Below are 20,257 nucleotides of genomic sequence, written 5' to 3'. Positions count from 1 at the left end.
ATTCTTGGAGTTAATAGACCTCGGCTCAAGTCTTGGCTTGGGCTCTTATAACCTGTATGATCCTGAAGCAGTCTCTCGAGCCTCATTTTTCTCAACTGGTAACAACAACCCCATAAGGTTATTAGGAGGAAGATGATTTGTAAACTAATGTTAAAGTATTATGTCAGCTTGAGTCATTATCCTGTTTGGTAACATCAATTCTTGAAGACCATCTACTTAGTTTATACAAAGCTGTGATCTGTGTTGCAGTATGTAGTTTACTATATTAATTTGATGGGTAATTTAAATGTTCTTTAATGCAAAATGCCCTTTCTTGCATTTCTTATGTCAGTGTTAGCCAATATTGGGCTTTAGTCCATGTCACACAACCACTATCCAGGGTGGCTGCATCTTTAGATTACATGGAGAGGAGAAATATATAAGAAGAATGGAAATTTAACAAAGGGTCTAGACTCAGGGGTGGGGAACCTGCTGCCTCAAGCCTCTTGGGTGTGGCCTTTTAACTGAGTCCAAGTTTTACAGAACAAAGTCCTTTTATTAAAGGGATTTGTTCTGTGAAGTTTGGATTCAGTCAAAGGACTGAACTTGAGGACCTAGAGGAGTCACATGTGGCCTCAAGGCAGCAGATTCCCTATTGTAAAGGGTTTTAAATACCACATAGAAGATTTTATATTTGATCCTAGAACAACTTAATCTGTTGAGTAGAAGAGTCAGACTTACTTTAAGGTCATTTTGGTAGCTGAGGTCCCAAGGTGGCCGGTGTGTGACTGGAGAGAAGGGAACATATACAAGAAATGTTGTGAAGGGAGAAATGATGAGACTTTGCTTCAGATTAGAAATGTAGGTTAGTATAAATTAGGAGTCAAGGAAGACACTGAGGTTGCAAACCTGTAAGACTGGAAAGATGGTGCTCTGAACATTAATTGGGAATTTTGGAAGAGGGAGATTTGGAGATAATGAATTCTATTTTGGGTGTGTTGAATTTGAGGCAGTTGATTCAAGACTGGAGTCAGGAGAGGGGTTAGGACTGGGTAAACAGACCTGAGAATATGGCCTATGATAGTTGAATGCAGGGGAATCAATTAAAATAGCATAGAGGGAGAAGAGAAGAGGGCCCAAGAAGAGACTGATTCATAGTGATCGTAAAGGAAGATCCCACAAAAGAGATTGCAAAGAAATAGTCAGATAGGTAGGAGGAGAACCAGGAGAGAGCAGTGCCAGGAGAATCTAGAAAGGAGAGAGTATATAGGACAACAGTGTCAAAGGCTGCAAAGAGATCAAGAAGAATTGAGAAAAGGCAATCATGAAATCATTGGTTACTTTGTATAGAGCAGTTTCAGTTGAATGATAAGGTTGGAGGCTAGGTTGCAGAGGGTTTATTAGAGTATTAAAGAAGAAATATATATACTGATTGTAGATGGCTTCCTCAAGGAGGTTAGCCATGAAATGGAAATGAGACAACCCCCCAACTTGATGCTGTCCAGAAGAGCTCAAAAGTCAAGTAATTGGCTGGGAAAATGAGCAGACAATGTTAAAACTCAGACTATAGAATATTACTTTGATGACAAAGAAGATCAAAACATACAACCAGAAAAAGACAACAAAGTCAAAGATCCTATATCCAAAGCCTCCAAGAAAAGTATAAATTGGTCGCAGGCCATGGAAGTGCTCAAAAAGAATTTTGAAAATCAAGTAAGAGAAGTAGAGGAAAAGAAATGAGAATGATGTAAAAAAATTCATGAAAAATGAGTCAACAGCTTGCTAAAGGAGACTTAAAAATACTGAAGAAAATACACACACACACACGCACACACACATATATGTATATATACATGGGGGGGCAGCACAAGGTGAGTTGAATATGAAGGGATGATATCTAAAAAATAAAATTAAGAGGTGAGAGAGGAATATATTGGGAGAAAGAGAAAAGGAGAGATAGAATGGGGTAAATTATCTCACACAAAAGAGGCAAGAAAAAAAGCTGTTGTAATGGAAGGGAAGAAGGGGGAGGTGAACCCTTACTCTCATTGGATTTGGCTTAAAGAGGGAATAACATACTATAAGGATGTAACAAACTTAAGGAGGGAATAATACTCAATTGGGTATCTTACCCTACAGGAAAGTAGGAAGAAAGGGAATAAGGAGCGGAGATGATAGAAGGGAGGGCAAGTAGTAGGGGGGAGGTAGTAGGCAGAAGTAAACACTTTTGAAAAGGAACAGACTCAAAGGAGAAAATAGAATAAATGTTGGGGGTGGGATAAGATGGAGGGAAATATAGTTAGTCTTTCACAACATGGAAAGTGGAAGTGGTTTTCATAATGACACATGTATAACCTATATTGAATTGCTTGCCTTCTCAATGAAGGTGGCTGGGGAGGGAAGAAGGGAGAGAATTTGGAGCTCAAAGTTTTAAAAACAAGTGTTAAAATTGTTTTTACACTCAACTAGGAGATAAGATATACAGGCAATGGGGTATAGAAATCTATCTTGCTCTACAGGAAAGAAAGGGGGAAGGGGATAGAGGAGAAGGGGAGAAGGGGGTGATAGAAGGGAGGGCAAACTGGAGGAAAGGGTAATCAGAATGCATGCCATCTTGTTGGGGGGGGAAGGGAGAGATGGGGAGAAAATTTGTAACTTGAAATCTTGTGGAAATGAATGTTCAAAACTAAAAATAAATAAATTTTTAAAAAATCCCTCTGAGATCTGTGCCAAGTCTCAGCTCCTCACTAACCTCTGGGGAGGGAAGGCAGCAGTGAATCTTCAGTACAAATTGATGATGGGTTCTTCTTGCATATGCATGGGGGGAGGGAAGCTTTATTTCTGATGTTTTTCAGTAAATCGCACTTTTGATTTGACACTTTCATTTTACTAACCCTAACCCTAAACTTTGAAGGTTTTAGGGACACTAATTGGCCAGAGTGCAGATGGCTAAGTTCATGGGCAGTCTTTCTGAACTCATGATTGGTCCTTTGAGGCTTTAAGCCTTGACACATAGTAATTAATACCCCCAGGAGCCTCAGACACAGGTAGCTGTTATCTGTGTAGGAGGGAGGCCTGTACTATGCAATTTCTCACAATTAGCCTAGGGGTGACCTTGAAAAAGCTAGTCTTATTTTCAAATGGAGGTGAAGGCTGAAAATTCTGTACAGTAAGGCTTTTTACAAATTAAAAAAACAGGGGGGAGGGGGAATTTGTTGAACTTTTAGCAGGCAAGCTAAGAGGTTACAGTTTTATACATATGTGGGGGGCGGGGTATGCATACCCGTAGATAGAGAGATTTTAAAACATTAACTCGGCATGCAGGCAAAAATGAAATAATATACTACTCTTAACATGCTCTTCTTCCAGTTAGGAAGTCTCCCAAAATGGGGGTTACATTGGTGGTTTCAATGTAAATTAATAAATTGATCCAATCCTACTTAGGGGTTTGGGCCATCACTTAGTTTTATTTGCACAGTCAGAAATTCATGCATCAGTGGTACCTCAAACTGAGAATGGGCTGCAGAAGTCAGGCACCTATGATAGGCCCATAATCTAACTGATGTGGTATTTCTACTAAATGCACAGATCGTGACCCATTCACACTTTTTTTCATCCAGTTCAGTTCTTGTCTCTGTCCTCCCCATAAGTCTTCCCAGGATGATATATCAGTTATACTGGTGGCTTTCCATGAGTACTAGTGCAGCACTCAGGCTATCTGCCTATAACTAATGAGTCTTACCTGCCTACCTCCTCGGTCTGATTCTACATGCCTAACTGATATCTTTGGCCTCATTTTTTTGCGCACAGCATATTAGTAATTATATGCTACAGACTCCTTGTTCCCACCATGTGTCTCTCCATTGCCACGCATATCACCTTCTGTTCTAGAACAGATGGTACGTCTGTTGTCCAAGGACCATCCTAGCAATGTGGAGCTTTGGTTGGCCATGAGGTGGCATGTTCTTTGGACATGGTAATCTGCACAACAACAAAAAAGAAAAACTGATGATTGATGTATATTCTTTATCCATTCTTCAGACTATAATTAGGAGAATGTTGATGCCAACATCGAGGTGAAGTGTCATGACTCAGATGTACAACGGAGTAAAAGCATTGACCCATTTAAGACTTTGTGTGAACCTATATGTGAATTCCTAATTTCCTCCCAAAACCTCATATGTGCATCATAAATGTTTATAATAAAAATTAGGCCAAACAAATGGCCCAAAATGAGAAATATTAAAAAATATTCCACTTATTATTTAACTTAAAAATCTTTTTTTTCCTCTGTTCAACTGAGCATTTTTCCTGTTTCTCTTTTACAGAGGACATAAAGATAAGATATTTGTAGTGAAGTGCAACCCACATCATGTGGACAGACTGGTTACTGTGGGGATAAAGCACATCAAATTCTGGCAACAAGCAGGTACTTCTTTTGAATTCATCATTTGTCTGAATTTATTATTATTATTATTGTGATAGTCGTTAAGAGGGAGAAAGTAAGTCTTTCTCTAATCCCAGTTGAAGGTATATGTGGAATTTTTTTCTTCCTAATATCGCTCTGAAACTTAATGCTTGAGATGTCAAACTATGAGATGACATGACTAATTTTTCAATATCTAGAATGCTATGTAGATGTCAATTTTCTACAGATCACAATAATAGCTGCCTTTTTTGTAACACTTTAAGTTGTATAAAATCCTTGGCACTCATTATCTGATTTCATCCTCTCCGGAACCCTGTAAGATAAGCTATTATTTATCTTCGGAAGAAGAAACTAAGGCCTGGAGAGGGTTACTTTACCCAGGGATACTTTGTGATGCAGGACTGGAAATCTTACACAGATAATGTGTCTGAGATAGGATTTAAACTTTCTGATTTCAAGTAGTAGAATATTCATTCTTATTCGTGGAATCACATGAACCGGGCCGGGTCCAAACCTGGGGGCTGATTTCTTTAGCCTGTTGCCCTAACATGAGTTGCTCCACAAAAAAAAAAAAAAAAAAAAATCTCCTAGTATACTCTGTTTTTCCAGATGTGAGTGATAGAGTTCTAAACTCTTATATGAGCACTGAAAGTACCAGATGCATATTGAGAACAGGGCACTGTTTATTTCACCCTGCAGAAAATGCAAAAAATACACAGACAGGAGCCCACCAACAGATACAGAAACATAAAACATTCAACTAGCCCATAAACTCAGAAGGGAACTGTCCTTGGGGGCTGCTATTAGAACAATTCTTTGACATTCTAGTGTATGTCTTTTTCCCCGCAGAGTCCTAACTAGAGTCAGAGTGCTAGCCTGTGGTTTATATTCCCCCTGAAAAATAAATATATTTTGGGGGCAGCTAAACAAAAAATCCCCTTCCCATCAGACCTCCACTGACAGAATAACTCACTGAGTTTGCCCTATGCAGCCAATGCTCCTACTGATTTGCGAAATCCCCTTGTTGAGCTTTAGGGGTGCTGGGACCCCAAAATAGCAACAGGCAGGTCCTGTTTCGAATGAATTCAACCCAAGCCTTCTTTCTGCCAAAGACAAGGTTTATTAGAACACTGGTCAGGGTGGGCATGATTCTAAAAATCCACCATATTGGCTAGACTCTTAAGGAATCTGAGCAACTTAGTGGGGGGCAAGAAGGACCTTATATACAGAAAGACTGTGGGAAGGATCTAGGAGTAGCCAAGTAGTCTGGGGCGACTGGGAGGTAACAGAGAAGGACTGGGTGTCCTAGACGAACAGCAGGGACCTGGACCATGTGGCCGAGGGAGAATGGGGTCTAGTTGGAATCAAGGGTGGGAAGTGGGGTGGCGGGGAGGACGTGCAAGCCTGAGGTAACAGACAATGAAGGGCTAACCTAGGTTAGAGGTAACAGAGAATTGAGAAATTGGGTGTAGGCCACGATGAAAGGCCACTTGAGAGGATTACTGGGAAAGGGCGATGCCTCAAGAGAATGCCAGAAACTTAACCATACGGGAAAATTTAAGAAGAGTTCAGGGAAAAGCTTGGGCAGGTGCGGTTTCCAGGGCCCATACCCCATCACCCTTTTCTCTCTATAGAGTTCAATCCCTAAGTTCTTAAACTTGGAAACTCTAGAATTTAGGATAACCCACAAGGCAATTCCCAAATGTGGTGCTGCCCTAGAAATCTCCTTTCTCTTGGTTATAAGACTAAATTCCAGGATTCTACTGCCTAGGAAATTCATAATCTCTCCTCCTTCATGCAAGAGCTGAGGTTCATGTACACTGTTTAGGAACTACTTTTCAAGATACATAATGTGCTTACTAGAAGGACCTGGATCCATCCCTTCCCATTTCTTCCAGAAGGTTGCCCCCTTATAATCATCCCCCTCTCTCATTTCAGCTTTTTCCTCTCTACAGGATTATTTCCTGTTACCCACAACATGCATAGGTCTCTCCCATCCTTAAAAAAAAATCTGTAGCTTGATCCTTCTAATCTAAACCCTTAAATTATAGCCCAATATCTTTTCTCCCTGTCATAGCCAAAAACCTAGGAAAAAACTGTCTTCATTTGTTGCCTCTACTTCCTTTCCACTGATTCACTTCTCAGTCCTTTGCTAGCTTCTGACTTCTTTGCTTTCTCCAAAGCTACTTATTATCTCTTAATTACCAAATCTGATGGCCTTTTCTCAAACCTAATCCTTCTTAAATTCTTTGAAACTTTGGACACTGGTGACCTTTCCTCCTGTGTATTTTTTCCTCTTTGCATGTTCGTATGGTTCTTTCAACTAGATCTACTCCTACCTCTCTGACAGACATATCTTGGTCTCCATTGCTGGCTTGTCATCTCTATCATGTTCCTTTACTGTGGGCATCTCCGCAAATTGTGTCTCTGAGAGGGAGTCATGTGAGACCAGCCTTACATCACTCAATTGCTTCTCCCCTCTGATTGAAGGGCCGGAGGGCAGAACAATAAATTCCTCCCCAAACTGCCCTTACTAGAGGCTCAGAATTTTCCAGCTAACTTCATTTGCTATCAGTTGTTCTGCTTGGTTTTTAGACTACAGGAACAGTATACCCCTCTGGAGTGTCCCCAACCCCCACTCTTTTCAATTTCCTTTTGTGTATTGTCTTCCCCCATCCGATTGTAAAGCTCCTTGTGGGCAGAGGGAGGGAGAAAGGAGGGAGAGGAAAAAAAAAGAGAGAAGAGAGGGGAAGGGACAGGAAGGGAGAATAGGTGGGGGAGAGAGAGAGAGAGAGAGAGAGAGAGAGAGAGAGAGAGAGAGAGAGAGAAAGAAAGAAAGAAAGAAAGAAAGAAAGAAAGAAAGAAAGAAAGAAAGAAAGAAAGAAGGAAGGAAAGAAAAGTAGAGGGAGGGGAAGGGGAATGGGGAGAAGATGTCCAGGTCTATTACCTCACTTATAGATCCAGAACGGGAGTGGTTCCTCTGGTAACTCTCTTTCCCCTGTGTGTCAGGCAGCCAGTTACTAGAAATTCCCTGTGTCCTAATCATCAAGTCACCATTGAGCATGCCTACACTCCTTAGGGAGGTATCTGTGCCCCAGATGCCTTCAAACAAAGGTCTGTGCCTCGTGGTATTGTCAGGTTGTCCTCAAGTTCATTAGAGGCTCCTTACTCAACCCTCCTTTACATGCTAGACTTAAGGAAGTAGAAAGCCTACTCTGAAGAGATACATGAACTTTTTAGTGCTCCTGAGGTTCTCTTTCAGGGCACTAATTAAACCCTCACTCTCTTATAATTAGAGGGTATTGAGTGAATGTTTCTTGAGGACGATGTCAATGAGGTTGATTCTCCCTCCATATCATCCTCATGCATCTGTTCCCTTCTTCTCCACCTTCACCACAGCATCCTAAATCCAGGCCTCATCTCCTCTCAAACAGACTTTTCCAATAGGTCTACAAATTCATCTCTCTGACTCTAGCTCCTCCTATCTGGAGATGATCCTTCACACGCTGCCGAAATGATTCTCCTGAAGCACAGGACTGACCATGTTACTCCTCTTGCTCAGTAAGCTTCAGGAGTTCCCTTTCGTCTCTAGGATAAAATACAGTCTCACCTCTTTGGCCTTTGAAGCTCTTCACAGTCAGCCTCCAGCTCGTCTTTCCAGTCTGGTCAATAGTCAATAATCAATAAATATTTATTAAGGACCTACTATGTGCCAGGCACTTTGCTAAGTGCTGCAGATACTGAATATTCAAGAAACCATTGTAAGCCAGAATGCTTTATATGTTGGGTAAGTATAAACAAAGAAAATCCCTGCCATAAGGAGCTTATAGTCTAATGGGGGAAGATAATACACAAAAGGAAACTGAAAAAAGTGGGGATGGGGACACTCCAGAGGGGTATACTGTTCTGTATTCTAAAAACCAAGCAGAACAACTGATGGGAAATGAAGTTAGCTGGAAAATTCTGTGCTCTCTAGTAAGGGAAGTTTGGGGAGGAATTTATTGTTCTGCCCTCCGGCCCTTCAGTCAGAGGGGAGAAGTGATTGAGTGATGTAAGGCTGGTCTCACATGACTCCGCTCAGAGAGTACATTCAATCCAGACTGTCCTACTTCAGGTGACTTAATCACAACATTCCATGTCTGGGCTCCATGCTTGCCATTCTTGGGAAGTTCCTGCCCCCCCACATCACCTCTTGGAATCCTCGCTCTTTTCCAAGCTCAGCTTATGCTGAGTGTGCCTTGTCCCTGATTTCCCCATTTATAGTGCTCCTCTCCCATACAGGTATTTATTTTGCACATATTTTGTATTTAATTATCTGTGTACCTTTGTTTTCTTCCCAGCAGGATGTTAGCTTCAGGAGAGCAGAGACAATTTTCTTTTTACCTTTTTATTTCCACTTCTTAGCCCAGGACCAGGCACACAGCAGGTGTTTAATAACTGCTTGTTGAAATGAATTGAATGATAATAATTATGAAATAATTGATACTCTATCAAATAGAAACAGCTTGACTTTTTACTCATTAATAGGATCAACTTAATAAGCATACACACATAAATAATACATGCATATAAACATATATACATATACCTACTTATGCGTATAGGTTGTATACCTATACATATATGTATATATACACATATACATACATACATGCATACATACATATTTCTTACTGTGTGCATGGCACTATCATAACCTAAGCTCTGGGGCCATCACATCAAAAATGAAGCAGTCACTGCCCTCAAGAAGTTTACATTCCACAGATGAATACAAATTCATACACAAATTGGAGATAAATACAAGATAATTAGAGGAGGAAGAGAATACTTAACCACCAAGGCAATCAAGAAAGGCTTCATGCCATCATCATAACTTTAGAAAGAATGGCACACAGTGACAAATCTGATAAGCTCATTTTAGTAACTTGCCCATAGAAAAGAACATATCATTCTTACAATGACACTTGCTGTGGGAAATATAGTTACACAGGTACAGAATTCTGTTTTCATTGCCTGTTCAGCTTGTTGGGGTTTTTAAAGAATATATGGAGAAACACACACTTAACCTTGTCCTAAACCTGGCTTAACATACATACTTGGAATACTTCCTCCATTGACATTTCTTTCTGCTTACTGAATTATCATTTTCAAGGCTGTTTCAAAAGAAACTGATTCACCTCACATTTATTTCATTTATTTTCCACTTAATATTCATTCTACATGCTCTTTGAAGGTAGCATCAAAGATATTCAAGAGAAATATAATGAAACCTTTTCCCCTCCAATTCCAGGTGGGGGGTTCACATCTAAACGAGGAATCTTTGGCAGTGTTGGGAAATTAGAAACGATGATGTCTGTTTCTTATGGACGAATGGAAGACCTGGTTTTCTCTGGAGCTGCAACTGGAGATATTTTTATTTGGAAAGATATTCTTTTACTTAAGACTGTGAAAGCTCATGATGGGCCTGTTTTTGCTATGCATGCATTGGATAAGGTATAGTATATTATTTAAAAGTCTTTTGCCAATTAACAGTTTTTCCAATTGTGTAATGAAATTAGGAAGAAGCACCAAAAAAAAAGCCTAGGCATCTGGAAAAAGCACAAGTTGATCATTCAGGAAGGGAAGTAGTAACTAGGAGGAAGTGGGAAAAAATAGTTTGGAATTTTAGAAAAATTTCTTTGTTTCTTCCCGTCTCTCACTTTTTTTTTCTTTCTCCATCTGCGTAACACCTGCCTTTAAAAATTTGTGTTGCAGTATGAGAAAACATAGCCAAAAAATTATCTGAGGCCTTTTGTCTAAAAATTAGTGGGAAAATCTTTATACACCATGTAGCTCAGTTCAGAGGATGATTTTAACAGAACAGGGAAAGAACTAAGAATGTCTGTTGTTTTAGTCATTGTTCCCATTATCCTGTCAAAACAGACCCCATGGACTAGACCAACCCAGTTTTCTTGGGTGGCTGTCAATTTTAAACCTTTGATAAAAGTGCTGGATTGAAGCCTACCTACTTTTCTGCTATATTTCTACTCTGAGCAGTATTGTGCAATGGAAAAAGTACTGAATCTGGAGTCAGGGGAACTGCATTCAAATCCTGGCTGTGCCACTTCTGTGACCTTGAGCAAGTACTCAAACTTGCCAGACTTTAGCTCCCTCATCTTTGAAATAAAAAGAGTTGGCCTAAATGACCTCTAAGGCTCCTTCCAGATCCAAATCCTGTGATACAGCTTATTTGCATTTTGCCTCAAATTATCAAGTTGCCCCATCCTCCAAGCAGATTTCAGAAAGTGCTGATTTCTCTGAAGTGCTCTATGTAAGCAATCTATCTCACCTATTTTGCAAGCAAAAATGGATTCTGGGATCCTGATTGGCTGGGATGTCCATCCAACTCAGGGCTTCCAGAGCCCCAGGCAGTCAGAGTCTCTAAACAGACCTAATCAGGTCAAACCTGATTTTCAGGGTTGACATTTACTTATGCGCAGGCCAATTTGTGGTTGATCCCAGTTTAAAAAAATTTCTTCCCATATGTTAATCTGTAATAACTGTTTCATGAATATATTATTCTTGTTAATAAATTAACTCTTGTTAAAAATAGGAAGTGCTTTTTTAAAAGACTAGGAAAGAAAATTTTCCCATCAACACCGTAGTGAGGGGCAGGGACGTGGGCCTCTTATGTGAAAATATCTCCCAACCTCTACCCAGGCAAGTTGGCACCCACTTATAGTCTTAGAGAGTTGCCTTGACTTAGTGTCAATCTAAGCATTTGTCAAGAAGCATTTGTTCAGTGCTTTCTATGTGCCAAGCATTGTTTTGAGGTTAAGACTCTTAACCAATATTAAATAACCAATATGTGTCAGAGGTGTGACCTGAACCCTGGTTCCAAAGGCAGCTCTCTGTCCACTATGTTATGGCTTCTTCTTTAGTTCATTGGGAATGTTAATTTACCTTTTTATTACTTGGCAAATTTAATTGCAAAGTTATGGAAATAATAGGAACTTTGTAATATCCTTTGACTTTGAGGAAGTAACTCCATATCAAAAAATAAGGATGATAGTAATTTTCATTCATAAATTTCTAAGAATTACTTTTTGCTAAGGGATAAGACTAGGCCTGTAATTTCATTGCTACAAGGAGTTCCAGATGAGGAATCTCTTACCATCACAGATAGGCACATTCTCGTAGAGAGTTGCCTAGAGCATCTCGGATAAGTGACTTGTCCAGGGTCACACAGGCAGGACATGTCAGAAAGTCCAACTTGAACCCAGATCTCACTGATGTAATGGATAGCTCTCTATCCACAGTGCCTCTTTTATCTTCTCTATTTATCTTCATTGAAATGTACTGGAATGAGTATCTCACAGAAAGCAGAATTAATTATTGCCTGGTATTTTGCTTAAAAAAAAGGAAATAACTTATGAATAAGGACAGTTGGTGTGTTCTGGTAAGTTGCCAAAAGTAAAGTTCAGTGATAATACCAATAAATCATGTGCCTTGATCAAGAAATAGAGATACCTTTTTTTTTTTAAATAGCCAATCTGTTAAGCAGTTTGCCTGCCAATTTTTCAAAAGATGAATCCTGATTTTAATTAGTGTGGAATTGGTGACATTTAATTATATGCTAATGAGCAGCCAAGACCATAAGACCCTAGCTTTGGAGCTGCAAGAGCTCATCCAGTCCAATCCCCTCAAATTACAAATGAAAAACTGAGGCCAAAATAATTTTTATGACAAAATGTCTGTGTTGCTTTTATGAAAAAATGTGTATGCTTTCTCCTGGGATTGAATATAAATCTAAAAGCATTTTTGAAAACTATGGAATATCATAACTAGAATTTCTAGTGACTATGGGGCCAAATATATTGATGTGTACTTGAAAAAACATGGCAAATTAAAAAAAAAGAAAGACCTCTCCCTAGTGGGTGTGTTATTTTAAAGATAAATTAAATTTCTCATACTGAAAGATTGATGTCTATACACGCTCTGCATTTGTGCTTTTACAGGGTTTTGTAACAGGTGGAAAAGATGGAATTGTGGAACTCTGGGATGATATGTTTGAGAGATGCTTGAAGACTTACGCTATTAAAAGATCCGCATTATCAACTAGCTCTAAAGGTGCCACTTGTAAATACACAGTAGTAATGGTTCCATTCCTATGAATGGGTTGCTATTGATGGACCTCAAAAACCCTTCCCAAATCCACTCTCATCACTCTCTACACACTCAGAGCTCACGCCCTTTGGTAGAATCGGCAAAGAAGTAATGGCCAAACACTTAGAAAATGATCAAAAACCGCTTTCATACTCAATAATATTTCTATTCCTCCCACCTTTAACACTGTCCAATACTATTTCTTCTCCCTCCCCCCACCCAGGTTTGCTCTTGGAAGACAATCCTTCAATTCGTGCCATCACTTTGGGACATGGACATATCCTAGTAGGGACCAAGAATGGAGAGATACTGGAAATTGATAAGAGTGGTCCAATGACTCTGCTTGTTCAGGTATGCTATTCTCATACAAGGCTATCCTGAGTATCCTGAGTAAATCACCCTGTGTAGTACTCCCCAGTTCCTCTCCCTCCTCCCACCCAATGCAAACATCAGGTTAAAATAGGTATCAAGGATCCAGATGTGGTGATGTGTGCCTATAATCCCTGCTACTATCAAAGCTTAGACTGGTAGAGTGCTTGAGCTCGGGAGTTTCTGAGCTGCAATGAACTAAGCTGATTAAAGCAAGTCCCTGAGAGTGTGGAGCGGGGGAACCATGTTCCCTAAGGAGGGGCAAATAGGCCTAAGTTGTAAATAGAACAGGTCAAAGCTCCCCTGCCAATTACTGTTGGTTTGAGGGCTTGTGAGTGGCTGCTGCAGTTCTAGCCAAGACAAATAGGAGACCTAGTTTCAAAAAAAAAAAGACATCAATGGCTGGTTTGAATGGAAATAGAAGTCACAAAACCTATAACCTTAGGGTGAAGAACAGTTCCGTGATTTTAGGTTAGGTGACAGTAGAATTTTTATGAACTGATGGTATGAGTGTAAATAAGCTTCAAGTTTTTTGTATTATCAACTCTCAGTTACATCTTCTCCTGCTGGAAATCTCCCTGAAACTATGATTTCAGGCCTTTTCTCTGCCAGTTGACTGTGTTTGTGCTAAGATGCTCTTATATAGAAATGATCCAGTGTGCATCAAATGACTTTTCACCTTTATGAAGTTCTTTTGCGGCAGCTGGTGGTGATGTGGATAGAGTGTGGGATCTGAAGTCAGTAAGACCCAAATTCGAATTCTACCTCAGATGCTTGCTGGCTATGTGACCCTGGGCAAGTCATTTAATATGACTGCTTCCAGTTTTCTTACACAGTACATAGAATGGGGACAATAATTGCATTTACTTCTTAGGTTTTTATGAGGATAAAATGAAACAGTACTTGTAAGACACTTTACAAATCTTAGAGCACTAGGTAAAAGCTAGCTATTTTTTTGAGGGACTCTAGTAGCCCATCTTTTACATCAATAGTTCCTCTGTATTTGAACCATAAGTAGTATACTTGAAATTACTTTATATTTCTCTCTTTTGATAAAAGTTAGTAATGTAATGTACATATAGCATATAAATTACCTAATTATCATAGTATCTGAGTTGAAAGGGAACTCATTTGCAATCTAACTCAACCTGTACCTACCAGAAACCCTAATACCATGTTGCCAACAAGTGGTCATCCAGCCTCGAGGATCTCAAGTGAGAGAGAACATGTTACAGTACCTCCCTAGGCAAGGCATTCCTCTTGTGGCTGGCTCTAATTATTAGGAAGTGGTTTCCTTCCATCAAGTCTAAGTCTGCCTTTCAGCGACTCCTACCCATTACTCCTTGCCCTGCCCACTGGAGCCACACTGACAAGTTCTTCCACATGAGGGCCCTTCAAATACTTGACAACAACTATCACACTTTGCTCTCTACATCTCCACTGGTTTGCCACTTAAAACCATGTGACCTACAGCAAGTCCCTTCATGGTTCTGGGCCAAAATTAAATCTGTAAATGAAGGGGTTTACCCAGCAAAACTGAGTATCATGCTCCAAGGCAAAATATGAATTTTCAATAAAATAGAGGATTTCAAGCTTTCTCAGTGAAAAGACCGGAGCTGAATAGAAAATTTGACTTTCAAACACAAGAATCAAGAGAAGCATGAAAAGGTGAAAGGAGTGGAATCTTTAACCTAAGAGAACTTGATCCCCAAGAATCCAGGAGATGAGGAATCCAGGTGGGGTCTTTTCCCTTGACTTACTTCTTAAAGAGGCCTATCCGCTGAATAAGCAGTGCCTCACTCAAAGTGAGAACCTGAAAAGATCTTAGCCTAAAAGGGCCAGGGTCTCCCATTGCATCCTGGGTCATCTCTAGTTGTCCTGATGAATATCTGGCCACTGAACCCAGATGACTCTGGATGAGAAAGTGAGGCTGGTGACCTTGCACAGCCCTCCCTCACTCAAATCAAAGTCAACTGCAAGTCATGTCATGTCATCATCTCCCTGATGTCATGGTCCTCTTCAAGGACAAAGGACAAACACAACAGCAACGAAAACAACCTGTGGCAAGCCAGCAAGGAAGCCCTGAGGAATAAGTGTTGCAGGACACTAATCCGGTGGGGCTTTGGACTTGAACCTGGTGAGACTAATGCTATAGAGGAATTGAGTTAAACTGTGAGGTGGGAGCAAAAGGGCAGAGATAGGATAATAACAATAAATAATAATAATAATATAAATGAAGGGGTTGTATTAGACGTTCTCTAAGGATCTATGATCCCATGATACTATCTATCCTCTAAGCTAAACACCCACAGTTCTTTCAACCAATCATCCAATAACATAATCTTGAGCCTCTTCTTCATCCTGGTCACCCACCTTTAATACTGGTCCCCCTCCTTTGTATTCTTTCTAGTTTTCAATGCCCTTTCTACAATGTACCTCCCAGAAATTAACATGATATTCCTGATGTAGCCTGATGAGGGCAGAGTCCAACAAGACTATTTCCCTATATCTGGATACCATGACTGTCATAGAGTACTCTAAAATCCATTCGTTGTTCCAGCTGCCATATTACACTATTAATTTATATTGAGCTTACACTTCACTAAAAACCAGAGATCTTTTTTGGGTGAATTGCTAACTAAACACATATGTCCTATCACATATACATGCAAACATACCTATGTGTATATATATGGATATATTTATGTATGTGTATATTTCTATAGAGTTCACTTTTATACCTAAATCTAAGACTTTACATTTAATCTTATTAAATTTTTTTCTAACTAAAGTTAGCCCAAATTCTAGAGCTAGGTCTCAATTTGTGTAAATAATGAATCCCAAGAAATGGTCACATTATTTGAATTCTCACTGCTGTATATTTCCATTGGGCTGGACAAGTTACCACATTTACATAATTATAACTTAAATAGTACAAAGCTAGAGCTTGGCAAAATATTTTTGGATCCTGTGTTAATCAATTTGTCCACTCCCCCAGTGTCATCTATAGATTTGATGAGCATAGCATCCATGATTTTACATGTATTGAACACAGAGTCATATTGCAGTCGGATTCTTTAATAGTAGACAACGTGTGTAGAGCCAGTCTCTGTGAGAATGAAGGGAGTACAGCATCATTGGTCTCTCTAATCAGAATACTTTTCTAAGAGATACATATAGATGGTTATCTACACAAGGCTAAACAAACATCAAGATAAAAATTAAAAAAAAATTATCTATGGTTTTCTATTATCTAAATATTTGGTATCATATAGTAAAAAAAATCTGACCCATTCATTGAGTTTTTCACTTTCTAGCCAAATGATTTGATATCACGAAGACTTTGCATTCAAACTCAAGTGAAAAAAATTCAAAGTTATCAGAATGGCTCATAGAAGCCATGATCATTTCTATTCATATTTGAATCATACCACAGAGAAAACTTCTAAATATAATGAATGTGAGAAAGCATTCTAAAGGAAATTGTACTTCACTAGATATCCAACAATTCACACCAAAGAGAAACTCTATGGATAAAATGAATGTGGGAAATCTTACCACTGGTGTTTCCATCTCATTGAAAATTGGACAGTTCTTACCACAGAGGCTTCCTGTGCATGCAATGAATGTGGGAGATCTTTTAGTTGAAATACTTTTATTTTTAAACACCAGGAAATTCATATAGGAAAGAAGGCCTGCATATGTAAGCAATGTGTGAGAACTTTTAGTCTGAGAAGATATCTTACTCAATCAACATCAGGAAATTTATAATAAAGAGCAACTTAATGAATGCAATAAATATGGAAAAGCCTTCTTTTTGTGATCATAAGAAAACACACAATCTATAACTGACATGAATGTGGAAAATACTTCAATTTGACCTTTCACCTTATTAATACCATCAAATTCATACTAAAAGATGTGTAAATGTGCTTAACATGGAAAGTCCTTCAGTTGAAGCCTAGTCTTTATTAAATAATAGAAAATTCACACTAAGAAAGAATTAGATTAACATGATTAACATAAGAAAGCTTTTAGTTGCATGTCACATTTTGTTCACTATTAAATAATTCCACCTGGGGAAGGGGGGAGAAACCCGGTGAATATAAGAAAAGTATTTAGTCAAAGCTCACACCTCTTTTGACTGATATAAGTAAATTTATGTAATAATGATTCTAACAAAGGGAAATTTTAAGTCTAGCTCTAAGAAATATTTGCTCTTAAAGAATGTACCAGTTGTGTAGAGCCATACAATAGGGTCATGGGCTTAGAGCTGGAAGGGATCTAGAGGTCATATAGTCTAACCCTCATCATCCCTTGTCCAGACTAAGACAAAAGTCTTCTCCTTGGTCTCCCGACTTCCAGTCTCTTCTTTTTCCAATCCATCCTCAACACTGCTGCCAAACTGGTATTACTAAAATTAAATCTGGCCATCCTAAAAAATCTTTAGTAGCTTTCTATTGTCTCCTACATAAAACACAAAATCTTTAGTCTGCCATGTGAAGCCCTATACGGCCCAGCTCTCACCTACCTTTGGAGTCTTGTTTGATATGACTCCCCTCCACACTCTCACCATCCAGACATACTGACCTACTAGCTATTACCTGTGTACAAGGTTCCATCTCCCACTTCCAGGCCTTTGCACAGTGGGCCACATGCCTGTAAAGCTCTCCCTTCTCACCTCTGCCTCTTAGAATCCCTGCTTTCCTTCAAAGTTATCACCTCCTTTATGAGATCTTTCCTGAGTTTCTGCAGTTGTTATAGCTCTCTCCTTCCTGAATTTACTTTGTCTTAATTCTATTTGCTTTGTATTTTCTTGTCTTTGTACATAATGTTACCAACACCAATCCTAGAATGTAAGCTCTTTGAGGGCAGGAATAGTTTTTTTTTAATTGTTTTAAAGGCGGAAGGCAGGGCAATTGGGGTTAAGTGACTTGCCTAAGGTCACACAGCTTGTAAGTGTGTCAAGTTTCTGAGGTCACATTTGAACTCAGGTCCTCCTGACTCCAGGGCTGGTGCTCTACTCACTGCGCCACCTAGCTGCCCCAATAGTTTTGTTTTGGCCATCTAACCAGCAGCTGGCACGTAAGAGGCATTTATCAAAATTCGTCATCTTTCCCCCCAAACTCACCTGTCCTCCAAACTTTTCTGTTTCTATTGAGGGCACCACCATGGTTATAGCCTCAGAATCATACACAACTCTTCCTTCTCAGAATTCCATTTCTCACCTCAGTGACTTTATCTAAGTTACCCCCCATACCCTGAATGCTCTTCCTCCTCTCTTCTGCCTCTTGAAGTCCCTAGGTCTCCTCAAGGCTCAGCTCAAGTGCTACCTCTGACGAGAGACCTTTTCAGATTTCAGCATTGTTTGTGATTCCCTACAGCCCCGCCCCAAACTCTCTGCTTTTATTTATTGTTGTGTAATACATAAATGTGTATTGTGTGTATCTATATGCGTGTGTATGCATCAGTGTGTATGTATGTTGAATTTGCTTATCTACATACATTCTGTTTTCCTCCAACAGAAACAGATCAAGTTCTGTCTCTGCATCCCCGTTGCCTAGCAGAGGCCTTACACAGACCTAGTCCAGAACAAAGTACTCATAAATGCTTGTTGAGTTGAATTATTATTTGTATTCGAGTTGAACCAGTCTGGAATTTTTGTATTTCTGCAGAATTTGGACCCTCAAAATGGGGACTAGAATTCTGAGAACTATGAAATCAACTCACCTCACTCTGTTTCTTTTCAAATAGGGGCATATGGAGGGAGAAGTCTGGGGTCTGGCAGCCCACCCTCTCCTGCCCATCTGCGCGACAGTGAGTGATGATAAAACTCTTCGAATCTGGGAACTGTCATCCCAACACCGCATGTTGGCTGTTCGGAAGCTCAAAAAAGGTAACCTCCATTATCTGGTGTTTCTAGTGAACTGTCTAAAATCTGTCCATAGATATCATTACTATTATTCAGAACTGTGCAACCCAATTTAAGATAGGCCAGGTTGCACATTTCTTTTTCAGTGTGCATCTCTGACATTGGTCCCCTTTCCAATTATGGAATCATAATCAGGTCCTACAAGACAGTATGTTCAGAGATTCAGAATTTGAATCCAAGTCCTTGGAGTCCAGAGCAGATAGGTGTATGGGGGATAGAGTGCCAGGCCTGGAGTTAGGAAGACTCATCTTTGTGAGTTCAAATCTAGTGTCAGACACTTACCTGCTGTGTGACCCTGGGGAAGTCACTTAATCTTGTTTGCCTCAGTTCCTCATCTGTAGAATAAGCTGGAGGTGGAAATGGTAAACCACTCCAGTATCTTTGCAAAGCAAACTTCACACGGGGTCATGAAGAGCCGGACACAAGTAAAACAACTGAACAGCCACAGCAACCACCTTGGACTCCTTTTGAGGCAGGGCCTCAAATGTCTGGTTTTGTTGACAGAAAAGTTCCGTGGGAAAAAAGGAAAAAATACTCTTTTGGATTTTCTCTCTCAGGTGGGAGATGCTGTGCCTTTTCTCCTGATGGGAAAGCCTTAGCGGTTGGGCTGAATGATGGGAGCTTCCTAGTTGTGAACGCCGATACCGTTGAAGATATGGTCTCCTTTCACCACAGGAAGGAGATGATCTCTGATATCAAATTTTCCAAAGGTACAGATTTCCCCTCATTCTTCTTTTTAATCACAGATTAATAATGGAATTGATAATAAGGTGGACTGTATCGGGAAGCACCTACATATGAAAATGCCTGTTTCTTAGGAGTGAATTATCACATAGAGCGATCTGGTGCTAACGGCCTATTTTTCTCTCGTAGATACAGGGAAATACCTGGCTGTGGCATCCCATGATAATTTTGTAGACATTTACAATGTACTCACCAGCAAAAGAGTTGGTATCTGCAAGGGTGCTTCAAGTTACATTACACACATCGACTGGGATTTGAGAGGTAAAAGATTTCTCAAAATTATGCAGTATCTGCTTTTAGATGAAATGTCAAATAGGCATGTACTGTTTCTGGAGATGAGGATAGCTAAGATTTCTGGTGACCATCTATAAACTTAACTATCTCTCTCCTCCTTTGGATTCTAGAAGATGTTTCCCTACAAAAATGCTTCTCTCTCCTTTTGACTTTTTTCAGGCCGTTTTCAGGCTCCTAAGCAACCACTGGCAATCAACCCTCAAAGAGAACTAGAGAGATACCTTTACCCCCAGACAAGCCTTGGACACCCACATTTCCCTGGGGACATGCCTCTGTTTCATGTTGTATGCCCACCTGTAGAATGGACCTTTCCTGTCCCCTCTTCTTACCTCTACATTCCACATAAGGACTAAAGCAGGGGTGGG

At 39.8% G+C, this 20,257-nt stretch overlaps 1 protein-coding gene across 2 annotated transcripts in view; it reads left to right on the top strand.

The window, feature by feature from the left end:
- Positions 1-20,257, top strand: part of EML6 (EMAP like 6) — a 313,373-nt gene that overhangs the window by 221,084 nt on the left and 72,032 nt on the right. For both annotated transcript variants that reach the window (XM_036748788.1, XM_036748789.1), the window contains exons 17-23: positions 4,308-4,408; positions 9,699-9,901; positions 12,406-12,517; positions 12,777-12,904; positions 18,677-18,818; positions 19,412-19,564; positions 19,728-19,859. In XM_036748788.1, coding sequence (XP_036604683.1) covers positions 4,308-4,408; positions 9,699-9,901; positions 12,406-12,517; positions 12,777-12,904; positions 18,677-18,818; positions 19,412-19,564; positions 19,728-19,859 — 971 coding nt within the window. The remainder of the gene's footprint in view (positions 1-4,307; positions 4,409-9,698; positions 9,902-12,405; positions 12,518-12,776; positions 12,905-18,676; positions 18,819-19,411; positions 19,565-19,727; positions 19,860-20,257) is intronic.

Source organism: Trichosurus vulpecula, chromosome 3, assembly GCF_011100635.1.
Source record: "Trichosurus vulpecula isolate mTriVul1 chromosome 3, mTriVul1.pri, whole genome shotgun sequence".
In the NCBI taxonomy this organism is placed as follows: domain Eukaryota; kingdom Metazoa; phylum Chordata; class Mammalia; order Diprotodontia; family Phalangeridae; genus Trichosurus; species Trichosurus vulpecula.
Note: the sequence above shows the minus strand (reverse complement) of the source record. Positions and strands in the feature narration are given on the sequence as shown.